A 20,057-nucleotide genomic window follows, 5' to 3' on the forward strand; every position below is an offset into this window, starting at 1 on the left:
CGTGAGCGATTGTGCCATTCGGCTAGCCACCCTGCTATTAGTAGGTTCATGAACAACAAGAATAAAATTCGAAACTTTGGCATGTATACAGGTTAAAGGTATTCAATATGAAAATGAAAAAGCGTTATTTATTCACGGCTGAAAAAAATAATGTGTATTTTTAAACAGCAGTGACATGACATAATATCTTTTTACATAAAGTTTATGGTCAAAGAAGCTGACGGTTACTGTGTTCTGTTAACAATAGGTTTATAAGAAAAAACTTGTACATGAAGTAGAAAACTCGCCGAGATGTTAATCTTCACCCTCCTCCCCATTTTTATGTCCCCATTTTCAGTTTTTTTTTATATATTCAGGAAAAGCTACAGTTATGATGTTTAGGAGAAGTAGGTATATTTCCATAAAATTCTCTACACAGTATATATTTGCAGGTAAATAGTTGTAACTCGTAATTTCTAATCAAATCAAATTGTGCTTCTATTTACTGTGGGACTAATGCTGAAAACGCAAAAAAAATATCTATTTTATACATTTCGACTGTCATGATACAGCTCATTTCTATGGAACATCCAATTTTTTTTCGTATATGTTTCAGCATTGGACCCTTAATAAAAGTTGTTCATAATGACCTCAAAAGTCACTATGCAAAGTTTGAATGGTCCTTTTTATTTCACCCTGTCGATCTGTAAATAAGTGCGATTACTAGAAGTTCAAAATAGCCTCTATTTTGTGCCAAATCCAGGAAACAACGCGTATTTTATGAAAGTTATTCTAGAAAACTATTAAAAAATTAAGCGCATGGTTGTAGAAAAAGTATTGCATGCAACATTGTCAATCTGAGTCAGAAAATGCTTGCTTAGTGTCATTATTAACAATTTTCGGCTGCGAACCAAATTAAACACGCCACTCGCCTTTTTTGACCCCTCTTATACACTGGTTGCATAAACTATAGTACTATTTCGACGCTTAAGAATCAATACTGTCTAACTAACATTAGATTACATGTTACTTGACAATATTGATTTTTAAGCGTTGATTTGCAACAAAAAATTTATTGTCCTTCGTTATTCATTTTTTTTAATTTGTAACAGACAAAATAGAATTAAAGATATATTGTTCGATTACTTTCAAGTTGTAATAATATCACAAGAATCTATTTCAAATAAATAAAATGAAAAATCAACATACCTGATGGTGTTTTCTTCACCGAAGATGGTGGCGCTTTAGGTGGGGGTGCAGCAGGAGACTCAGTCTTTATAACTGCTGGGGCATTCTCAACCAACCCTTGCTCTCTTTTAAATACATCCAGAAATGTTTCCGACCCCAACAGTTTAGGATTTGATGAGGACTTAATATGATTAGTATTAACACTATTAATACTGACTTTCTTACATGACGCTACATTATTAGATTGGCCCTTAGGGCTGTGAACACTTGGCCGTCTCGCTTCAACAGAGTTACTCCGACTGATTTCTTTCCCAACACTTGGATTCTTTGCTTTCTGAACTTTGGTATTAGTACTCTTCACATCTTTGTAATTGGGAGTCATGGGTTGCTTAGGCTCAGGCATAAAATGACCATTAGGAACAATCTCAAGCTTGATTTCATCCCTGATGACTTCTCCATTAGGAAGAGAGCCTTTGATCTGAAGATCCACCTCGTTGTTCGGGCTGTCCAAAAACTTGGCCTTTACTTCTACATTATCAGGGAACATGAAGTTGTCATCTGTATGACTAACAGTTATTTCTCCAGCGATGATGTCGGAGTCATGAAATGTGTAAAGCTCGTTGGGATCTATTTTAAATTTGGTTTGGAAGAAATTTTCATTCAAGTGTGGTATGTAAGTCTGCTCATCACCCGAACTGTCCTGTATGAACATGTTAACATCTCCACAATTCCCCGAGACACCCTCCACTGCCAACTTGTATTGAGTTGCACAGCTTCCGTCTGATATATTTTGTGGAATGCCACTGAAACTATAACATGTATTACAATTAAATTTCTTTGAAAAGATAACACAACAGCACATTTATGTAGCTATTTTACTTACCCCACATTTTCGGTAGTACTCAAAAAAGACATGCTGTGTTCATTTTACAACTTATAGATACAAACAATGCTTATTTTGTCTGATAACAGGAAATGCCTTTAAATAAACTTGGTCCCACTGCTTCATACTGCAATAATGGTGTATATTATGAGACAATTAAAGGAGGCGTTGTTGATAATTATCACAAGTAGTATTAAACAAGTAACTTCGATGTATTTTCATTACTATTCATGGAAAAGAAATTCTTGTATAGTACTGACAATTACAATGACATCTGTCAAAATTAATACTTTTATTTGAGATTTTCTCCTTCTTTCGGTGTTCAAACAGCCAGTTTAAGGATATAATTAAGGTTATAGGAGCGATTGGAAGTTAACATTCCATTGTTTTTTGTATTTTTACTTAAACAAATGCCGATAATGTGACTGGTTACTTACATTTTAATTTTGACTATTTTAAGCACATATTCATCATTGCGGGCTTTAGAACTACTTTATCAACGAATTTCGTACAACAACCACTTAAATTTATGAAAAAATTAAGCTTCTTTATACCAAAACAAATTAAAAACACACCTATTCAATAACATTAAATGAATGACAGATTACAGCAAATGGCAGCCAAAATGCGGCTACGTTCAAAATTAGTAATTCTTTTTTTTTTTCATTTTATGCCCTAATGAAGTCCTAATTTATAAATACAATATTTCTTCTTTTAAATGTATTTATTCTACTTTTCTGATATCATATTGTGTTTCGAATTAAAACAAATTGATGACCCGAATGATATTTACCTAATATATTTTTACTTTCATTTTTATATAAGCAACTTCACTTTCAAATGCACCTTCCTAAACTTTTACAACACGGTCTATATTTATATTAGAATGCAAGGAATTAGAAGTAACTTTAAAATTAATTGAAAGAAAAATATGTCACTTAAAAATAAATTTTAAATAAAAAAAAAATATTTAAAATCAACTTGAACACACCCGTTAAAATGTGGACTGTTTCTTGTGTAATATAAAGTTATATAATTTATATACAAAATTAGTACCTAAATTAAAGGAATACAGGAATTATATTACGTAAAATATATTTATTGATATAATTATTAAAATTCAACCCCAAAACATAGCGGACAACTCCGTAATGTTTGAAAATGCCGCCCTTTCGGCCATTTTGAGAACCCCGTCCTCGAAGCGTTGTTGTGAATCCAATATGGCGATATTTGATGTTGTGCTATTTTAAAGGTACGTCAATTTGACGATTCTATAAATGTTACGTCCGGTAAATATCTTGTTTTTCGCCAAAGTGTGTACTAATAGAGCTTAGAAAGCTTAGGTGTAGTGATTTATTGAGATCTTGTGGTTCTGTGAAAGGCGTACAGTTTGTATTGTTTTGTTTGTGATTCCCGATAATTTTAATGGTCAATCCATTGTCGTACAAACATTTTAAATGTATTTGTAGTGTTTATTCTCTTGCCACCTTGTTACATATTCCCTATAAACATATGTGTAATTCCTAAATAGTCTGCTTTGCTTGTAAAACCCGAAAGTAAAATTGAATGTAATTACGGTAATTAGAAGTGGAAATTTTATGTTTCATAGAAGAATCAGTGTCTTATTTGTGTTACAGAAGTGCACATGTTTTCATACAAATGGGAGTTAAATAGAAGTATACAACGGTGCAATAAAGTAGCGCCTAATAATTGAGTCACTATTTGAATACATAGTGGAAAGAGCGTTGACTATAATGACTGACACGAGAAGAAGAGTAAAGCTATATGCTTTGAACGCTGACCGGCAATGGGACGACAGGGGCACAGGGCACGTCTCCTCGTGTTATGTGGACAGGCTCAAGGGCACCTCACTACTTGTTAGAGCAGAGTCTGATGGATCTCTTCTTTTAGAAAGTAAAATTCAACCAGACACAGCCTATCAGAAGCAACAAGACACACTAATAGTATGGTCAGAAGGTGACAATTTTGACTTAGCATTAAGTTTTCAAGAAAAAGCAGGATGTGATGAAATATGGGAGAAGATTTGCCAGGTAAGTCTTTCTAGAGCAAGTTACATTGTGCATAATGTGCATTCACCTTCAATAAAGTACTATATTATGACATAGGTCTTGGTTGTTCTAGCTTAAACTGCACTCTAGACTAAGGTAGACTTGTTACAACATGATTACTTTACAGAGTACTTAGATTTTTATGCAGAATACTAATAGTATTACTGTTTCACATTTTAATACCAAATACCTTTATCAATCTAAGTTGATACTGTCATTTGTATTGTAATACTTATTTCATAAAAACTTATATTTTGTATTATACAATAAGTTTATGTAACTATTTATTGTCACATTGATCAACTATGAAGAAATACTGTTCCATAGTTTTCTGACTATAATTACAATAACTTAAATAATTTTAATTAGAAATTACCTACATGAAATTGTTAATTTTTTTTATGATTTTTGTAGGTTCAAGGAAAAGATCCATCAGTTGAAATCACACAAGATATTGTAGAAGAATCAGAAGATGAGCGTTTTGATGAGATGTCAGACAGTGTCCAACCCGTGGAACTTCCACCCTGTGAAATGGGAAGACTGGAAGACATAAGCGAGTTGGTCAACAGCTGCCTGGTCTCACCAGCTCGAAAAGACAAATTGGCTGCTGCTCTAGAATCCCAGCACTATATAAAGAAATTACTCAATCTCTTCCATATGTGTGAAGACATAGAAAACATTGAAGGCTTACATCATCTCTATGAGATATTCAAAAGCATATTCCTTCTCAATAAAAACACTTTGTTTGACACAATGTTTGCAGATGACACTATATTTGATGTTGTTGGCTGCCTGGAGTATGACCCAAGTCTACCACAGCCCAAAAAACATAGAGAATATCTGCGAGAGCTAGCAAAATTTAGAGAGGCCATTCCTATTAAAAATCAAGATTTGCTGGCAAAGATACATCAAACATACAGAGTCCAGTACATTCAGGACATTGTTTTACCCACACCCACAGTCTTTGAGGATAATCTGCTTAGCACATTATCTAGTTTTATATTTTTTAATAAAGTAGAAATAGTAAAACTTATAGAGGAAGATGACCGGTTTCTGACAGATTTGTTTAAGTTGCTAATGGATGATAAGACACCAAACCCGAAAAGGAGAGATTTAGTTTTATTTTTAAAAGAGTTTTGTAATTTTTCACAAAACCTACAGCCGCAAGATAAAGATGCGTTTTACAAAACGTTAGTTTCATTGGGGATCCTGCCAGCGTTAGAAATTACATTAAGTATAGATGACCAGAAGACCAAGACTGCATCTATAGATATATTAACTTATATTGTGGAGTTCTCACCCTCAGTTGTGAGGGATTACACTTTACAGCAAGCTAACAACACAGAAGAGGTAAAATATTCATTAAATTACTATTTTTACATCTTGTCTTATGTAATGATTACTTCCTGTTACAATGTAATCTAATTACAATCCTAAAAGCAAGATAGTTGTATTACAGAGCTAATATTACTCTCACTAGCTAGACTATGTAAAGACAACTATTTTCTTTATCTAATCAAGATCTGGCCTTGACAATGACCTTGTATATTGACCTACGATTACATAATTTATTATTACTTTCAGGAGCACATGCTGCTCAACATAGTGATAGAACAGATGCTGCGAGACCGTGACCGCGAACTTGGAGGCGCTGTGCAGCTGATGGGAGTCCTACGTATCCTTCTGGACCCGGAGAGCATGCTAGCTTCGGTCAATAAGAGTGAAAAGGCGGACTTTTTAAACTTTTTCTACAAACACAGTATACAGACGCTTATAGGTATGTGATTTCATAACCTCGTAGCACCCACCATACAAAATTTTTGCTAGGGAATTTTGATTCTTATTGTACTTGAGATTGAATTCAATTTCATTTGTTCGAAAAATTTTAGAAACAAAAGAAATTACATTTCATTTGCTTACATGAAAGTTAAAATTCCATTGAAACCAAATGTACTTCAGAAAGTACATTGGGCGCCAAGAGGTTGAAAAGTATTGAGGTTGAGATGATTTTATTTGTTAATTGATTTGATATTCATAGTCTACCTACTCATAACTGGGTACTTAGCCAAATGCACAAACGCTGACTATATCTTTTTCATACCTATCTCTAGCTCTTTCGTATTGACGCGACTGAGCGAGATTCCATTACGATCGGCGTCTATCAACGATTGTCATTTCGGCGATGCCGGCTGGAATATGTTTTATTATGTCAATAAAATTCAAAGGAAAAATAGAAACTGATATGACTTTTTAACAAAATGATTCCCATGTTACACTAAGCTCAAATATATTCCTAACCTCATCTAAACAATGGCCCATAATTCGGTGTTTTCCTTAACAATATATTTTTTCCGCAGCGCCATTACTACAGAACACAACGGGAGAGAAGCCTCTAAGAGAGGACTACCACACTGTGCAGCTACTGGGCCTCGTCCTGGAATTGCTCTCCTTCTGTGTCGAGCATCACACTTACCACATCAAAACTTGTATATTGAACAAGGTATGTTTTCATAAAAGTTAACTCGTTTTATACAGAATGTTTGTATATTACGAGTAAGCTTTGAGTTCAATTTGGTTTGTGAATCCTAGAAAACCTATTTTATTAGGTCTGACTAAACTATAGTTGGATCCTAATCCTTAGTGTACTTAAAGTGGGACCTCAAGGGTCTGCAGTAGGTAGATAGATAGTAATTCCTTGACTAGAGTTAAGATGAAAATTGTACATTGTTGACCATTTAAAAGTGCTTATTGTAACCCTATTTGAATAAAGAATATTTTGATTGATTGATAAATGCAATTATTTTTTCTAAAATATGTAACAAGGATCCATACATTTGTTTAAATTATGTAAGACAACGTTTTTCAAACTGGGAAACGCGCCCCCGCGGGCTAGCAACATTATAAAGGGGGCGCGGGACCGTGGGACTATCGCACACATTACATGAGTAATATTTGGGTAGAACCATAATATGTAAGGTTTCCATGACCATTTATGAAACCCTCCACCAGTGCCACTTTTAAGAAAGCAGAACTCCCTCTTAAACCTACGATAATTTTATGAAAACTACTACCTTATACAAGTTTTGCATGATACAAACAGTTCTGAAATGAACAATTCGAGCTCAGGCTATATGCAGAAGTTGTTATGTAAGTGAAAAACATTACCTAACCACAAGTTTTCATGTATTCTCCTGTGTACAGGATCTCCTGCGCCGCATACTGGTCCTTATGCGGTCAACACACACCTTCCTAGTGCTTGGTGCTCTCAGATTCATGCGCAAGATTACAGCGCTCAAGGACGAGTACTACAACCGGTACATCATCAAGGGGAATCTCTTTGCGCCGGTTATTGATGCTTTCCTTAGAAATAATGGCAGGTATGTTGGAAAAAAATGTTTTAGGGATAATTTATTAATATTACTGTTAAGTTTCTTTTTTTTTTTAATGTTTATTACATTAAACATTAAATAAATGTCATATACAAAGAAAAAGTGACCAAGGCCTCCAGTGTTCCGAGCTGGAATCGAACCAGCATACTCCGCTTACCGGGCGAATGCCTGAACCACTCTGCCATCGGTACACGAAGGCAAGGGTCGAAATTTTCAAGTATATGACATTCCCAAAGGCTCGTGTTTATTACATTATTACAGATGATTCGAGGTTAGGTACTTTAACTTTATTTTTAGGGAACATGAAAGTTTAAATTTCCATATATGAATATGGTATGAAATAAGTTTCCAAAATTTTACCCTGTTTTAATTTCGCTTAAATTTCGTTTAAAATGAAATGCAATATAAACGAATAGTTATTAGAATCTTGAATGCCAGTATTTATTGGTGCTTATAAATGCAGGTAGCAAAACCTGTAATATACACACTCAAATTGGTAGAGTTATTTTGGCCTCGACGAAAAAAATCTGTAAATATTTAGTACCAACCATTCAAGAGTGAATAAATTGAATTCAATTCCAACCAGTGACGTTCAACGGAAAAATACTGAATTGTAGAGTGTTGTTGGGCCTGCTCGTTCACTGAAAAGATCGCTGCCAACTAGTACGATCTCCGAAGTGTACTAGTTCGTTCTTTTAGGACATTTAGTACAGTAGTACACCGAGGGAGCGAGAGACAAATAGTGCATATGGCGTACAGTAACGCTCGATCGTACTAGCCGAGAGCTGATCGGCCGTTTTCGCGCGCTCTCGGTCCGAGTCAGTCGGTTACATTTCGGTTGCGGTTTGGATCACACGGATCGCCTTGCTGTCATTGTCACTTCTCGGCTCTTCGCTCCTTTCGCTCTCATTCTGTTGCGCGTATGTGAGTGTACTAAATGTACTAGAGAGCAGAATCATTTGGGAGTAGTTTGGTCTAGTACAGTACAGGGCATCGTGTCTTTTGTACTATTAGTACATGTACTACACAAGCCTTCTGTATCTTTTTATCGTTTGATACCTTGCCGAGAGTAAAAAACTGTCTCACTAATCATTGGGACAGTAACAATACAAAACATGATCAATCCCTAAACACATCAACTGCCATTTTCAGGTATAACCTACTCGACTCTGCTATCTTAGAACTATTCGAGTTCATAAAGCTGGAAGACATAAAGTCGCTCTGTTCACACGTTGTGGAGAACTACGGCAAGATTTTAGAGGATGTGGAGTACGTACAGACGTTTAAGGCGTTGAAGACGCGGTATGATCAGCATCAGGATAAACTAAAAGAGCGGGATCGGGGTGAGTTATTTTGTATTTTTTTTTCTAGGTTTCAGTGTCTCCTATTTCATGACGAGAATAATCCTTTCGGTTAAAATATACTCCCCGGAATTGAATCCCAGTAAGGGCATTTATTTGTGCGATGAGCACAGAGTTCCTGAGTCATGGATGTTTTCTATGTATATAAGTATTTGTAAATTATATATATCGTTGTCTGACTACTCACAACACCAGCCTTCTTGAGCTTACCGTGGGACTCAGTCAATCTGTGTAAGAATGTCCTATAATATTTATTTTATTTATTTATTTATAAATACAATAAAAAAAAAACTAAATTAAAACTAAACCCAAAACCCATCCAATAAAAACAAAATAGATCGTGATCAGCAGCGCAGGCTTCGTCAAGTGGACATAAAACAAATCAGCTACAGGCTTTGTCGACTATATACAAACGAAATAATCCGCAACAGGCTTTGTCATACTTAAACACTAAATAACCTAGGGTATGGTGCCACCCCGGACCGCAGCTGGCCCAAAAGTTCCCATAACACTGGCCGCGTTGCCCCGTTGAACAGCCAGGGAAATTTGTTGGACCAGGTACGATCCGGAACGAGGATCGCAACCCCTGCCTCTAAGCCGCCGACCCAATTCCCACACAAACTCTTTAGCCTCCGCACCCAAAGGACCTGCAGTTTCCACCGCAACTGGTATAAAATCATACGTTGGTTCCAAGACAGAGTACTTTGAGTGCTTTGCTTCGCAGCATATTCGGCAGCCGCACCAGCAGCACTGATGGTGTGACTCAGATGGGACGGTGCAAAGGTGCTAACGCACGTTGCGTCCCATAAGAGGCACCGACCTTTCTGCCAAGGAACCAACGTAAGACCATCTGGCCTCTTGCCATCATCACGGCATAATCCCGGAGGCTCCAGGACACAGGGTACATTGGCAGAAACCAAAGCCCTGCGGATTATCTCGTTTATTTATACTTAGACATTTAATTGAAGCGCATATTCTTACGTGTGTCTTTTATTTATTTTCAATAACAGGTCACATTTTCGTCGACAAATTCAAAATTATACTGGATAAATCAGATGTGTGTATCAAGGCGAAATGCCTCCATTCTCAAAGCACTAGAATACATATTATTTTGACTCCTATTTTTGTTATGGCGACTGCATGTACATATGACTACCAAATCTACTGTTTACACAATAGGCTAAAATTTTTAAATATTTTGCCTGAGAATAGGTGAGTCCACACAATACTTGCCACTACACTTCACTAGGCAATATCCTCGCACGGTAACAGCTTAATGTAGATGAGCATAAGCCTCGACCGAGGAAAACGACTGATGTGATGGAAGATATTGTGTCGCGATTCTTACTACCTGCTCTGGACCCGCCTAACAGCTCAGCCACGACATTGGAATAGGCGACTGTGGCGAGTGGCGACCATAAGTGCGAATGAAAAGTCTCATCACTATCTCGCTCCAATCTTTTGCCAATTTGTGATCAATGTCGTGGGGCATTTTCAATTATTTATACACAAGTATTTATATACTTAATAGGAGGTCCCAACCCTTTCTTACCTTGTAACACAATATCTGTGACCAATAAACGATTTTTCATTTTTTTTTTCATTTTCATTTTCGCGAGAAGAATCAACTAAAATATGTTTTCCAAGGTAGGTAAATTTTATGTTTTTCCTACTCAGAATCACGAGCCCTTTCGATCTAGGACAAAAACAAGAGACGATAAAATGGTCCCAAGATTTTCTATTATTTTGCATACTTTCCACTTTATAACCGCTGTACAAAGCGTTTGAAAAATGGTAACAAAGTGGAAAAATTAAATTTGGGACGCTTTTTTCCGCATAGTAGGATGGAAGATGAGTTGGAAAAACATTAAATTTACCTATTTTTGACCAGCCTTCTTGAGCTTACCGTGGGACTCAGTCAATCTGTGTAAGAATGTCCTATAATATTTATTTTATTTATTTATTTATACTTAGACATTTAATTGAAGCGCATATTACGTGTGTCTTTTATTTATTTTCAATAACAGGTCGTTTTTTCGTCGACAAATTCAAAATTATACTGGATAAATCAGATGTGTGTATCAAGGCGAAATGCCTCCATTCTCAAAGCACTAGAATACATATTATTTTGACTCCTATTTTTGTTATGGCGACTGCATGTATGACTACCAAATCTACTGTTTACACAATAGGCTAAAATTTTTAAATATTTTGCCTGAGAATAGGTGAGTCCACACAATACTTGCCACTACACTTCACTAGGCAATATCCTCGCACGGTAACAGCTTAATGTAGATGAGCATAAGCCTCGACCGAGGAAAACGACTGATGTGATGATTGTGATGGAAGATATTGTGTCGCGATACTTACTACCCGCTCTGGACCCGCCTAACAGCTCAGTCACGACATTGGAATAGGCGACTGTGGCGAGTGGCGACCATAAGTGCGAATGAAAAGTCCCATCACTATCTCGCTCCAATCTTTTGCCAATTTGTGATCAATGTCGTGGGGCATTTTCGCGAGAAGAATCAACTATGTTTTCCAAGGTAGGTAAATTTTATGTTTTTCCTACTCAGAATCACGAGCCCTTTCGATCTAGGACAAAAAACAAGAGACGAAAAAATGGTCCCAAGATTTTCTATTATTTTGCAAACTTTTCACTTTATAACCGCTGTACAAAGTGTTTGAAAAATTGTAACAAAGTGGAAAAATTAAATTTGGGACGCTTTTTTCCGCCTAGTAGGATGGAAGATGAGTTGGAAAAACATTAAATTTACCTGTTTTTGAATCTTTCGCGAAAATGCCCCGCGGCCGGGGGTCGTAATGTGTAATCGTTTCCCAGTGAGCGGCAGCGTCGGCGTCGCCGAGGCCGTGGTGCCGTCGCTGCTGCGCTCGCGCTACCGGCGCGAGGCGCGCGCGCCGGACGACGAGGAGGAGATGTGGTTCAACGACGAGGACGAGCTCGACGACGAGCCGCCGCTCGAGCCCGCGCCGCCGCACCCGCACGCCCCGCACTCCCCGCACCCGCACCCCCCGCACCACGCGCTCGACGCCATCGGTAATATATACTGACTATAGGCGAGACGAATAAAAATAACTAATTTGTCCGTCAGTTAGATTATCAAAAAAATTAGACACATTATGTTTTTTTTTTTTCAAGAACAAACAGTCATACAAATACATATGTAAACTTAGCTATATAGCCAAATTTTAATTAATTATAGACCTATTAGTTCTCCAAATTACAAAAATCGAGTTACGATAAGAGTAGAATTTTAGACACTTTTTTTTTTTGTTTTTCAAGAACAAACAGTCATACAAATACATATGTAAACTTAGCTATATAGCCAAATTTTTATTTAATTACAGACCTATAGTTCTCCAAATTACAAAAATCGAGTTACAATAAGAGTATTTTTTTTCGTAAACGAAAAATGACGACGGTACAGTGCGTTGAAGTTTCGCGTGACATCACGCCTAGGTACAATTTTTACTTAGAAGTGACGGTATTTCCGGACCGATACGACCTTCTCGGCAACGCACCTCCAACTCTTCTGGTGTTTCAAGTGTCCATGAGCAACAGTGATCACTTACCATCAATCGACCTGTCTCCTTGTTTACCTCTTATCGCATTCAATAAATAAGGAGATGGACGGACAAAACGCGGCTGTCGAACCGCCGCCACTTTGGAAGATATTTCTATTGAGTATTTTTTCTGCCAATATTTGATTTTTCTTTTCAATACACTGTAGTTTGCTAATATTTTGTCTTAAAAGAAAAATCTCGACATTGAGTCGTAAACGTAAACCTGGACAAATTGAATTCTACTTAAAATGAGCTGTTGAAGACTTTTTAAGGATTTGACTTCCCGTAAAATAAATATATCAAAAAACTTGACGTTGACTACCTACACAGATGCTGCAGCTACAATAGTAAAATTTTCAGCTCCCAAATCTTTGTTCTAATATAACTAAGTAATTAACTGCCTACATTTCCAGGTAAAATAGTAGAAAAGAAAGTATGCGCGAGTACAGAGAGCGCGAACGGGCCGAGCAGAGTGCTGCTCAACGCGGCCTCGCCCAAGCCCGCTCACACCGACGTTCAGGTATCTGAACCCAGATTACTCGATAAGGTAAACTTTTGGTTCCCTCTCGCCTTACACGCTTCGCTGGGACGGATGTTTGTTGATTGTGTGAAAGTCTAAAAATTACATGTGCTATCTAGTTTGACGGCACGGCCATGATTTGGGGTCAGTTAACCTTTTAACCGCTTAGAGATTTTCTTCGAGGCTTGCTCGTGTCGCCGTTAGTCCGTTTTCACACTATCCGATCCGATATCGGATGTCGGACCGATTTCAATGGCAAAATACATTACAGGCGCCTCTTGATTTTTGTATTGGGATATCGGTCCGGACATCCGATATCAGATCGGATAATGTGAAAACGGTCTTACGCTGCACACTGGTAGGAAATCGTCATATATCGTCACTACTTTTAAAAAATCTCGTATCTCACGCTGTTCCTCAAAGTTAAAACGCAGTAAGTCTATATGTTACCATCAAAACCAGTAAGTCTATCGTTTGCTGCCTATTTCATACATACTTACTACAATTTTCTTTTCATTGACAGACGAAGATACAAGTTTTTTTAAAAGTAGTGACGATATGAAGATCTTTCTTATAATGTGACGAAATGAGCTGGATTTTTTGTTTTATATTAATACTAGCTTTTGCCAGTGGCTACGCTCGCGTTAAATTCGAAAATTGCGGAATGCTCCATATAAACTTTCACCTCCCATTTTAGGGAAATGGGGGGATAAAAATAGACAAAAAATAGCCTATGTCAGTCTCCATCCCTTCAACTATCCCCACTTAAAAAATCATGTCAATTCATCGCTCTGTTTTGCCGTGAAAGAAGGACAAACAACAGACACACACACTTTCCCATTTATAATATTAATATGGATAAAGGGATAATTGACAAATATAAACTTTTGATCACCTTTACTATATTTATGTGAAGTTCCACAGACTACAGAGTGCCATTTCAGCTGTCAAATTTTAAACTTGTCTTAGACTTTACACAATCAATGAATATTTGGCTAGGATCATCGTATTATAGTATATTTTTGTATATGCTATCCATATCACGCTATATAAATCATTTCAACGTCAATTCAATTACTTATTTTATTTTTCTTGTAAAATGTTTTTCACCTAATGAATCATCTTTAGCATTTTAGTAGAAAACTGAAAAATAAACTTCTACTTAAATCAGCATGTTATATTTGATTATATTTTGCATGTTTTTACATCGTTTTTGTAATCAAAAGGCGTAAAAAAATAGTTTCAGAGGGAACGTTTTCTTATTGATTTAAACTAACACGGAACGTTTTATATTTAACCCGACGTTTTGACATTACGTCCGTGGTCTGGGAGTTGTATCAACATCTTCTAAACAGTCTTCTAATCTTCTTCTTCGTCGGGTTGAAAAGTAAGTGATGCTTAACGTTTTTTAGTTGCATGCTTTACATCATATTGTATGCTTTCTGCGCTTATTTATTTTGAGTGATAACATTTCAAGTTAGACCAGTGCACACTGTATACGTGCAAGTGCGCGTTGTAATATATGGATAACTACGAAATACGTCATAACGAGAACGTGACGTGTGCGATTACGGACGGACGATTTTAGAACACGTGCGCGTCTACGCAAATTACTTCAGTTTACAATATTTAACTTGCGCCCCTTGTTACACACTGTAGGTTTGTAACATTTCTTCACCTTAACTCGTTGCAATAAGGTGAAAAAGTGTACACATATTTATGAACTCGACTGTACTAAAATGTTTCTGAGAAAATACGACGGAAAACCTCTGTATAATCTCCTTATTCAAAAATATCAATTCAGTTTGACTAGAGTTTGTACTTAGGTTTTAAATAATCAATATTACCTTCACATTACAGTTAACTTTGTAGCCCTTGGCATTTCGTAGTAACTGATAGTATGACCTCGCTCGTCAACTGTACCTTGAACTGTCATCAGCTCTAATGATTCGTGTGGTTTGCTCGTATTCATTTACTAATATCGAATGGAGCCAAAGGCTAAAGTACCAGCCAATATGTAACTTTTTAAATCATTATGCTATGTTATGAGGTCTTTTTTTAAGCACTAGTTGATGTTTTAACATTAGCTTTATTATATTTATTAGCTATTTAAAGTTTTTAAATCATATTTAGCTGATTTTACGATTGACTTCACAGTTCACGCTGATTTAATAAGAATACGCTATTGGGCTGCTAGACGACTGAAATATGCACTGTTAGTCATTGAAAATATTGAAAATGTACACTTACTTTATTACTGCTTGAGTTAAGTCGTAAAATTAACCTATTTTTAGTATATAACTCACATTTTAAATTTTTGATTATTTGAATTATTTCTATACCATTCCAAAACTAGGTTCTCCATACAAACGCTTTCATTTGAAAATAGGCGTTGGATTGTAGTGGGGATTTCGTAGTTAGTACTTAAACATGTTTGTTGGAAAAAAAAATTGGCTGGGCTTGCCAGAGAATTTATGTTCATAATATCAAATATTCGTTGCAATTACGGACTTTTCAGTAACTACTATAACATTTTGTATTCCAACAGGGTCTAGTAGACTACGACGGCGACTCAGACGAAGAGGAAGAGGGCGCCACGAGCGCCGGCGCCGACGAGCGCGACGCCAAGCGCCCGCGCCTCGCGTAGTGCGCGCGCACACACCCCTCCCTGTGCACGCCATGCCAACGTCGGCACTAAGGTTAGCGATGGCTGAGGCTACCACAATACTGTATTCTGGACGTCGGTGTGCACTCAGCATTATAGAAAATGGCGTGTGCACACACACAAACACATACAGTACACCCCTCCGGCCTGTGCATGTGACGTCAGGACGCAATATGGGCAGTTTAACACTGGCTGACTTGAGGACCGAGATAAAGTCTACCCCACACGCTGGCGAGACTTGGCGAACCTAGGCTACCGCAGTCTTCTGAGCGTCGGTGTGTAGTTAGCCTTATAGAAGATGGCTTCGCTGCGCTGTTGTAAAGTCGAGTTCGTTTACGCCTACACTATAATGCGACGTTCTCAAGAAAACCACATTGTCGAGAAATTTGCTTGCATCTTTACAAGAATTTACTGTTAACGTCCTTATGCTCATAATATTCATGTCGTGATATTTTTGTACGCGTTAGCTTACAGTATGGCCACTCCCGCTCCCCGCTGAAAGTGCCGCCCACCCCCTCTCGGTTACCTCACAGTTACCGCCTGTCAAAAACGCGAACAGTCGACCTGTCATATCTCACTGATACGAGCATAGTACGCGTTCACCTACACGAGCTTGAGTGCTAGAAACGCACCTCTTTCATATATTTGATCAGCAGTGTCCGAAGTGTGTCCCACGGAAACGTTCAATAAGGCTTGTGACGTTGGGACTTAAACAAAAATAATATAAATACTGTATATATACCTAGAAAGGACCCAAGACTTGAATATAATTGAATAGGTATTAATTTTTTTAATCCGTAGTCAACCCTATCGTCCGACGCTGCGCACGTGCGGCTCGTTTCTTTGTAATAATTTTGTGGCATTTAAAAAGGCGGCATTTGTAAACAAGCTTGACAGTACATGTACATTACTGTATTGAGCAGCAGTTACAAACTTCGACTAGATGCCGACGCTCAGGATGCAAATGTGGAATGGCTTTAAGGCTCGTATGCGAGTTTTATTCGATCGGTCCTCAATAGTTGAGAGAACAGTGCGTGTTTGTGCGCCCTCTTAAATACTGGCGCGATTCGTGTGAGCTACGCTTGATACACATTCGCACGATCTGAACTTACATCAAGTGTGCAAAAGGAAAATTTATAACTTATATAGCGGCTCGATCTGCCTAGGAATTGGAAATTTAAAACCGAAATAAACATACGGTGACTTAAAAAATCGTGACATGCAGAGATTTCAAAAACATGATGTTCGAAAAGTGTAAATCTGCTAAGTGCCTGATTTTGCGTAGTTTATGTGTTGCGAGTTAGAACTTGACTCATAAATAAACTTGAGCTCTAACTCACAACATAAAGAGATACTCTAAAACTCTTTATAAATGTCTGTAGGCATTTGGCAGAGGCTAAACTGTCTTCACAATCCACAATTCTAAATTGCACATCAACCCGAAGCGAAGTGTGAATTCGCATAAGTGTGATCCATTGAGTAGATATAGATTATCAACGAATACTTTTGAGTGTTCGTAATAAGTGCCGTAGCCGTATCGCGCCCATGTAACGTAGTAAATCTAATTGTGATATTCCACGAATGTACCTTATGTCATTTAGCCCTTACATTGGCAAAAGCGATTAAGCGATGAGCTATTGGCTATAGAAATGAACAAAAGATACTCGCTCCCGTGTAAATAAAAAAGACGCAATGATAGCGCGAGCGAGTTATTGTTCGTCGCCGATAGCAGGTTGCAAATAGAAAAAAAAAACTTTTTTTTTCAGAATTATGAAAAAAACTGAGCACCATGGTTTTTTTTTTCTGAATATGTTTTTTTTTTTCAGATGAACAAATTTGACAATAACGGTTTTTCGTGAGTTGTAACGTGTTTCAATAACAATAACGTACATTTTAATTCGATTAACATTCAGTATACAAACGTTTATTGGGGAATCCTCGATGCGGCGTGCAGCGTGGAGAGGCGGTGGTGTTGCCAACAGTAAATAGTGATAACTACCAACTACAGATTTCGTAAATGTTACTTTTATAAGACTGGTCTTATAAAACTGGTTTAATTTCTGGAAATTAAAGTTATTTGATTAAATTTAATAGTTAACATTAAGTCTAAAAAACCGTATAAAAGTATTAACTGCTTTGCAAATTTTGAGATTTCGTACATTAGAAAAAAAAACATAGGTACTCAAAAAAAAAACATTTTTTTCACGGTTTTTATTTCATGTTTTTTTTTTTTTTCAAGCCAGAAAAATAACCGTTTTTTTGCAACCCTAGTCGCCGAGCTATGAACTATAAATCGCTCGCCCTGTCTTTTATTTGACACGGGAGCGACTATCTGTTCGTTTCTATTGCCGACAGCTCGTCGCTTACTCATTCTGGTGGGACCAGTGGCTAAGCGTTGATCGCCATAAGGTACCTATTTGGAAAGTCTCAATTAAGTAACATATGAAATCTTCATACTAATTAAAGTTAACTTCATATGGCATCTCAAGAGTGTTAGATGTTATTTTTACTGTGAAGCAGGAATTGTTTATGGCCAACGGGACTGATGTATGACATATGCAGCGTAGCCTTACTTTATACCAGAATAGTGTTAACTGTTGTAAGTATTTGCGTTGATATAAAGAATGGTAGATTGCCTTTCCACTAAGGCAGAACACAAGCCAATGTTTTACGTTAAGTCCTGCATGTATCCTCGCATCTTTCAACTTCATCTTCACAACACATCAAGTTGTTGCGTTCACATATAAGACAACACGATTCGTCCTTGAATCGATGTCAAAACTTCAGTTTTTTAGTAACATACTTATGTCCTTTTGTTCTGTAGCATTTAATATTATTTTATTCAGTTTGTTGAATAATTTTCAAACAACAAATGTTCTTTATGTAAACGCAAATACTAGTCGTACAAATATCGCTGCGCAAGTTCAGTCACCGTTGGATTCATCTTGTGTGGCTTTCCATTAAACAGGATCCTTATACTTCTAGTGCAATAAGGTAACATTCTCAAATTCTAACGGAGTCGATAAGTTCCTTATTGTATATGGAGCGTAACACGTCCCTATGTGTAGGAATGCCACAATTATGTAAAATAGTAACTATTTAGTTACGGAGGGTCCTAGGTACTAAAATACCAAGAAATGCTTCCACGCCGATACATTTACAGTTTAGAACAAATATATTTAAAACGTAGGATAACGTATTTAATGTGAAATGTTTTTTTTTGTTTAGATCGTTATTCTGAAGGAGTAAAATCACAAAGTACAAAGGAAAACTGAATGGTATTTGGATACATATTGAATGTGAGATGCAAATGTAAAAATGTATGTAGAAATCATAGTTTAGTTCCGTTTACAAATTACATACATATTCCGTGAAGGCCAGTTTGCTTATTTGTAACCAATTTGATGTGCAGCTCTGAACCATTTATATGATTGAAATAAAAAAAGGTAACGAGGCTCGTTTAGCTAAGGGACTTTGAATTTATTTTTAGTCATTTTTCTTATCGCTTTTTATGGCAATACACCTTTCTACTTCTTTTCTGTATAACACTTGCCTGTGGCCTGTTAGGTCTATCCACACCTATCGGCAAAAGTCGGTATATCATAATACTACGCTCGATAAAGATATATCGGCCGACGTCTCACGACCAGATCGTGTAGACATGAAGTTTTTTTTATGACGTCTTTTGCCGATTTCGTGTGGATACGTCTGGGGAGACCCTAACGCTACTCGCAGTAATAATTGTGTTAAAAATCTCTTATGCTACATTTGCATAAAATATTCCACAAAAAGCTATAAGAAAAATGAACACTACAGTCACCTTAGACTAAGTTTCCAATATTTGGCAGAAAGCCATAAATATTTTCTTTTTACTCGAATGACAAATTATTTATAACGGCTACTATCAAATACGTCATGTCATTAGTTGGTTATGTAAGGCATTGACCAAGGTGATATGGCCTTCATATTGAACATCCATTTTGTAAATATCTTATTTATTGTGAGAATAATTTTATTTTTTTCTAAATTTAATCTTAGGCGCTCTTTGTTGAGAGTACAGAAACTTAAATTCAGTATTGATAGAGTTACAAGCTAATTCTGCACCGTTTTGGCAGGTGACATAGTGTGGCGAGCCATAAACGTCAGATTCCTATGAAAGAAAAGTTGTTTATAGTGGCCCTGTCATACTTTGTTCCTACAAAGTCAGCGCAGTCGTAAAGGGGCGTTCAAAGAGTTCAATTCTAATATGTAACCACAAACTTAATGTGGTTATACTATTGGGTTGGTAAGAAAGTAATGAGCGAATCATAACCAATATTGTAATTTTTATTTAATTTATTATTTTAATCATTTATCAAAAATATAACGGCCTTCGTTATCTACTACTTGTCTCCATCGTTCTGGTAAAGAATGAATAG

The 20,057-nt window shown here is 36.8% G+C and overlaps 2 protein-coding genes across 5 annotated transcripts in view; one reads left to right on the forward strand and one right to left on the reverse strand.

Annotated features, from left to right (window-relative positions):
* Positions 1 to 2,592, reverse strand: part of LOC125232309 (INO80 complex subunit D-B-like) — a 42,846-nt gene extending 40,254 nt beyond the window's left edge. The window contains exons 1-3 of the mRNA XM_048137935.1: positions 2,488 to 2,592; positions 2,051 to 2,177; positions 1,189 to 1,970 (exon numbers count right to left, since the gene is read on the reverse strand). Of these exons, the coding sequence (XP_047993892.1) occupies positions 1,189 to 1,970; positions 2,051 to 2,082 (814 nt within the window). The 5' untranslated portion in view covers positions 2,083 to 2,177; positions 2,488 to 2,592. The remainder of the gene's footprint in view (positions 1 to 1,188; positions 1,971 to 2,050; positions 2,178 to 2,487) is intronic.
* A 664-nt stretch (positions 2,593 to 3,256) lies between these two features.
* On the forward strand, positions 3,257 to 19,910 carry LOC125232550 (serine/threonine-protein phosphatase 4 regulatory subunit 3). 4 transcript variants are annotated; one of them, XR_007177761.1, is made up of 11 exons: positions 3,257 to 3,302; positions 3,688 to 4,101; positions 4,534 to 5,469; positions 5,704 to 5,896; positions 6,477 to 6,619; positions 7,321 to 7,496; positions 8,661 to 8,851; positions 11,712 to 11,927; positions 12,868 to 13,001; positions 15,523 to 15,673; positions 18,868 to 19,910. XR_007177761.1 is itself a non-coding variant. In XM_048138257.1 (10 exons), exons 2-10 carry the CDS (start codon positions 3,805 to 3,807, stop codon positions 15,619 to 15,621), a joined length of 2,385 nt encoding a protein of 794 aa, XP_047994214.1. In that variant the 5' UTR covers positions 3,257 to 3,302; positions 3,688 to 3,804; the 3' UTR covers positions 15,622 to 16,302. The 4 variants fall into 4 exon arrangements, 3 of the variants coding, with proteins under 3 accessions (XP_047994214.1, XP_047994217.1, XP_047994216.1); XM_048138257.1 differs by lacking the exon at positions 18,868 to 19,910 and having other exon boundaries at positions 15,523 to 16,302; XM_048138260.1 differs by lacking the exon at positions 18,868 to 19,910 and having other exon boundaries at positions 12,868 to 12,974; positions 15,523 to 16,302.
* Positions 19,911 to 20,057: the final 147 nt, after the last annotated feature.

The sequence above is a fragment of the Leguminivora glycinivorella genome, chromosome 13 (genome assembly GCF_023078275.1).
Source record: "Leguminivora glycinivorella isolate SPB_JAAS2020 chromosome 13, LegGlyc_1.1, whole genome shotgun sequence".
Taxonomy (NCBI): Eukaryota; Metazoa; Arthropoda; class Insecta; order Lepidoptera; family Tortricidae; genus Leguminivora; species Leguminivora glycinivorella.